The 6,000-nt window shown below is 48.8% G+C and overlaps 1 protein-coding gene across 4 annotated transcripts in view; it reads right to left on the minus strand.

The window, feature by feature from the left end:
- LOC137431271 (lipase member H-like) overlaps positions 1 to 5,742 on the minus strand; it is a 133,655-nt gene extending 127,913 nt beyond the window's left edge. For all 4 annotated transcript variants that reach the window (XM_068122424.2, XM_068122404.2, XM_068122431.2 and 1 more), the window contains exon 1: positions 5,660 to 5,742. In XM_068122424.2, coding sequence (XP_067978525.2) covers positions 5,660 to 5,720 — 61 coding nt within the window. In that variant the 5' untranslated portion in view covers positions 5,721 to 5,742. The remainder of the gene's footprint in view (positions 1 to 5,659) is intronic.
- Positions 5,743 to 6,000: the final 258 nt, after the last annotated feature.

The raw sequence follows: 6,000 nt of genomic DNA on the forward strand, positions 1-6,000 counted from the left end.
ATCACAATTCAAAAATAAACAAACTGATGACCTTGTTCTTGTCAGCTCCTGCTCTGCTGGCCCGATGTTTCTTGATGTTGTTCTTGTGGCTTGCTGCCTATTTGTAATAATAAAAAAGGCACACAACGGGTCCATTTTTTAATTTATGGCCAACAGGGGCCAACTAAGGGTGGTCCACCTGTATGGCATAGGGGCCACCTCACCATGGTCCGCAAGCAAGCTTTTCTCTGGCCATCATGGCCGGTCCCAGCAGAGGGGCCAGGCCCCAACACGTGGGGTCCATAAGTGTGGTGCTTAGCCACAGAACCGTGGTCCATATGGTGGTGCTAGGCCGCAAGTCGTGCGGTCCATAAGGTGGTGTACCGGTCCAGGCAGGCTGTGCAGCGGCGGTTCGGGCACACAACTGCGGCTACCTGCGCACTCCCCCCGGACCCAAAAGAACAAGCCGTGAGTGGGGAAGGAAAGACAAAGCAAGCATCGGGGCAGGATCGCAAGGGTACACATGAATACAAGGTAATGCAAGGTGAGGTGCGCATGGGAGCGAGCGGAGAAAGATCATCCCTACTGTACGTCACCCCCCATTTCACCTACCCTACCCTTGCCCTTACCCCGTATTAAAAAGATTCTGCACATTTACCAATTCCGTCTCTATTGTCCTATCTTCCCCATATCTCCCCTAATATCAATTTCGTCCACAATCCCTCTAACCAAATTTGCCATCAAGCCCAATTTCTCATCAATTCCTCCTAAGGTGGAAGAGATGGAACAACAAGCACAATGTCACCCCCACGTCATGATGCGTCTCACCATTCCAAACATTTGCACAAACCGGTGGTGTGGAGTCTTGTCACCCTGGTGAGTGGATGTAGATGGTGCGAAGAGATTTCAATCCTAACTATACTCTAAATGACTTTAACGCACTTACTCTACCCGGGGTCTTTCCCTGCAAAACCATTGGCCATCTTACACTATGTGGTTCTAAGAACCGAACTCCCATTGACCAAACTGTGGTGCTCACTAATTTGGGGTCTCACTCCCCCGATTCTTCACCCTGTGCCTTCGCACAATTTCCGGGCTGGGTCATGTGGCGCTCCCAGCAGGTCCGCCCACCTGCACACCTCCACCACTGTAGTTGCCTTCCGAGCTTACCCGCTCCTTACCCTAACCTACCGGGGGAAGGCCCTCTGGCGCTCTCACCCCCTACCGCCCTCTCTGGCGTCGGGCTACCCGGGTCCGTCCTCCGGATCCTCGGGCCCCATTGAACAACTCTACTGGCTCCCAGAGCCTACCGGCGGCCTCACCTGGCCGACATACTGACAGTGGCGGAGTGCCCATTTAATAATTCGTACTAACAGGCCACACGCCCAGCCAATTGACTCCACTAATGCACCCAACACAACACTTCTGTGCAACTACCCGCACCACAGATGCCAATATCCAACCACAATTTACCTACTCCCTCTACCTACTTTTAAACTACCCTGCCCGGGTACTCGTGAAGGGGTCCATCTTCCCCATCCACTCCTTTCGCACCAACCACTCCACTCCACATATTCCACACTACTCACTCCACACCATCCATTCCATACTCCATTTATTCCATGCTCCATTCACTCCAGACCATCTATCCCATACTAGCTATTCCACACAACCATTCTCCATACACCTGTGCTTCGCTTGCACACCTGTGCCCACACACCTGGTATCACCTGCACACCTGGTGGCACTTGCACCCTCTTTCCCTCCAGGACCATTCGCTCAATACAATGCACAATCACAATTACTCACATGTCCACAATGCTCTGCTCATTCACTTTCACACACACACACACACATCATTCACGAGCATTGCCTCATTTCATAACCAGCACTACCGTGCACTTTCATACCAATTCCTCATTTCATCACTCTCACTACAAACACAACTGCATCATCTGACTACCTGGTTTCCCTCTAACTTGGTGCTCCCCGTCTTCCCTTTAAACTAAGCACATACCACGTCATTAACAACCATCTAACCTATTCTACGTCCCCTCTACAGGTATCATGTCGCTACTTAAATCTACAGTTACCTACTGTCATCTCTAAATCCCTATCATTTTATCCTAACCCTTCCGGGCTAATTTGCACAGCCACCCCTTAAACTAATGCTCATGTGCCCTGTAGGTGATGTGAGGTGAATGGTAAAACTACCATTCGCCATCACGATCACTACTACCATCGCAATCCAGTCCATTAAACTACGAGCCTCGGTGCGTCGTTACATTTCCGAAGCTCGGCTTCGCAAAGCCGAGCAATGAATGCGGGTGGTCTGTCTACTGCGGTTGGGTCCGTCCGGCACTCGATGCAGGGGAGGAGGTTTCGTCGGGCCGAGATTCCGAGGTCCACCTCGGCGCGGAGCCTTTCGGTCTCCTGCCCGATGGCCCAATCTTGCCCGGCCGGAACACCGCAACCACAAGGGGGCGCCATTCCGACCCCTCCTACCTTCCCTCGAACCAGGCCGGACTCTGTACCACTCATGGGGGTGCATTCTTGCACACACCCAATCACCACCGCACACCCTGGCTCACCAATACCTTTCGCACTCCCCATAGTCGGACATCCTTGCACGCATCCTCTTTCCACGCACTCTGCACCAGTCGCACACCTCAGCAGCGGCCTCTCACGAACGCCCGGGTCTAGACCAACACCCAAGCTTGCTGAATCTCCCTTCACACCATATACATTTCCGAGCATATCGCCACTCACCTCGGCGCCTCTTCTCCTTCGCTCCTCCTCCGCCACCTGCAAACTCTTTATTTGGTCAGTAAGCACATCATCATGCTGTGAGCACAGACCTTGCACCAATTCCATCACCTCCTCCTTTATATCTTTCTTAGTCTCCCTCCATCTCTTCTTAATTTCACTTACCCCCTCTTCCACCTCCTCTAACTTCTGTTTCACCTCCTTTATTTCCCAGTGTGCCCCTTCAATTTCCCCCTCTAAGGCCACCTTGGTCGTTTCTATGTGCGTCCTGACTTCCCGTTCTTTCGTCTCCATTGTCTCTACCACCTCCTCTAACCTCTTCGTCAGTCCCTCATGTACCGTCTGACATTCCTTCTTCTTCGCTATTAGTTCTTTCTTTATCTCTTTTTGCGTCGCTTTCAACCCCCCTATTACCGCCGTGTTCTTTTCCACCTGCTCCCCAAGCTCCTTCTGTCCCACTGTCAGCTGCCCTACTCCCTGTGTCAACTCCTCTATACCCCCTTGTAACCTCGCCATACTCTTCCTCATCTCCCTCTCCATGCGTTCCTCGCACTGCTTCACCTCCTCGCGTACCCCCGCGACCTCTTCGCTCACTCCGCGCCTTATATCCTCCCCCATCTCTCCCATCTCTTTGGTAGACACCACCCTCATCTGCTCCAAATCATTCCTTTGGGCATCCAATTTACTTTCCAACCCGTTTTTTACCTCCTCTATCTGATCCCCCATCTGTTAAATTTCCCGGGCGAATTGCTCCCCCATCTCCCTCAATTTGCCTCCCATCTTGTCTTCTAGCCCCGTTAACCCATTCTTCACCCCTTCCATCTGGTTCTCCTGGGCGGCCATTCTATTTTCCAACCCCGTTAACCCTTCGTTCATTTGGCTACTCACGTCCTCAAATTGGCCCCCTAATTTGCCTTCTAGCCCCCCAATTTTGTTGTCTAAACCCCCCAATTTGACTTCTAGGCCCCCAATTTGGCTTCCCATATCATTTCTCAATTCTCCAATTTGGTTCCCTAGGCCTTTCGTCTCGTCCTTCTGGGTATCTAACTTGGCCATTATCTGGATCATAAATACTCACATGTACTCCGGCATCTCGGGCTCGGCTGCCGCGACCACGTGGGAGGCGCCGCCATCTTGTGCACCTGCAACCCCCACTGTTACACCTTCTCCAACCCCCTCCTCTATCTCCCCCATCTCCTCCCTGGGGTCCTGGGTCGCCTCTAACCCCTCTTCTATCTCCCCCACCAGCATCCGACCGCCTTGACTATCCATGGCACGATATAAATTTGGATATTAAATAATACATTTCGACCGCTCGTAATTTCGACCAAATTTTTTCCGATGGTTTAAAAAATTTGGTTCGGGTCCAATCCCACTCCTGACACCAATTGTTACGGATCTCGGTTTCGGCACTCCCCTTACCGAGGGGTGTTTAATCCCCCCCGTCTATCACACTGGCCGTCCGAGTCCTAGAAGGTATCGCGCTCCATTGCGGGGGTGATGGTGACCAGGGTGACTGGTCAATGGAGTCCCAGATACCTTCGCCAACCTCGCCGCAAAGCAGGGCGCTACTTCTGCTCGAGCCACGGACAAGATGGAAGATTGCCGAGTGGTTTAGCAATCCGCAGCTCGAGCCGTTAACAAGGGACTAACCCGACTCCGAGCGTTGGCCGAATCGTGCCGCAGGTACTCAATTGGAAGAAGAGACTAAAAACGATCGGGGAAAGAAGAAACCAAAGTAAAGGAAGAACAGATATTTATTAATTATGTACACGAAATGAAGAGGAAATGAAAGAAGGGCATTTACAAGGAGAGGAAGAAACAGGTACACAGGGCAGCCTTAAAACAGTCTTATATTATACCCCAGACAAACAAACAGACGTACACAGGAGGGTAATGGCAGGAAGGAATGGCTGGAAGGAGTGGCTGGAAGGAGGAGAAGGTCCAGGCAGGCTGGCAGGGCAGGAAGGTCCGGGTAGATGCACAGTGTCGAGGTCCGCTCCAGTCCACGCTCCGGTCCACGCTCCGGGCTTTAGGCAAAACCCGGCGGCAGCTGCACGTATTAGTTTCACGCGGTCGGACAATGTGAATATATGGCGAGATTGTCGTTGCCAACGGACCCACTCTCCTGCCTCACGATTCAGCGTGCTCTCCTCTGGTACCTCGGACCTTCGCACTCATCTCTCCTCTCTCTCTCATCTCTTGAAGCAGTCCCTCGCAGCCGTTTTTATATGGCGTTCTTAGATCAAGCCGCCGGCTTCCAGGACACGCCCAATGGTGAGCTTGCCTCGGCTCTGGTTGGCTTTCAGAGCTCGCCGGTCCGCCCCTTGATGTTGAGTTGACGTGCCACACCTTGTTCTTGTGTCCCGCCCCCTTTTTCCTCGGCTTGAGACCGCATGTTCAATGGCGGCTTGGGGCCAACAACCGAATCAAGACAAGGGGCAGCGAACGCTGCCCTACCGCTCTCTCTGCACTTTGAACCCTAGTGCCTAGTGCGATCCTAGTGCGATCTTTAATCAAGCCAAATAATGGGGATATTTACAGGGGATGATTTATAAGGGAACATTTACTAAAATTTACAAAGTGAAGGTTCTAAAAACCGTAACAATATATATATATATATATATATATATATATATATATATATATATATATATATATATATATATATATATATATATATATATATATATATATATATATATATATATATATATATATATATACCGTATATATATATATATATATATCTATATATATATATCTATATATATATATATATATATATATATATATATATATATATATATATATATATATATGTATATATATATATATAATCGTTTGTAAGAATAATCAAACAATCTTATTCAATTCAGATTTTGAAAAGTACAACATGACATTTGTAACTGACCTGTAACAGTGAGGAAGCATTGACATGACAGTAGGAATAGAAACAAGTGCATACTCTCCATTTTTCATTTGCTTGTGTATGATGTAATACAATATTGGTCGATACATTGGTAAATCAGTGACTTTGATAAATGAGACAGGAGTTAATAAGTAAGTCAGCTCTTTTGTTAGGGACAATAGTCTACATATTTGTGCTTCTGTCACTGGCCAATGTTATATAGTCTGTGTGTGCACATCGGAGTAAAGAATCGATCTAAATTATGTCAATGCGGTATTAAATTTGTTGATATTAATTTGAGAATGCATTAGTGAAAGAAATATGAGGGCATCTTGAAAAGTAAT

Source organism: Myxine glutinosa, chromosome 1 (genome assembly GCF_964187855.1).
Source record: "Myxine glutinosa chromosome 1, kmMyxGlut1.1, whole genome shotgun sequence".
NCBI lineage: Eukaryota > Metazoa > Chordata > Myxini > Myxiniformes > Myxinidae > Myxine > Myxine glutinosa.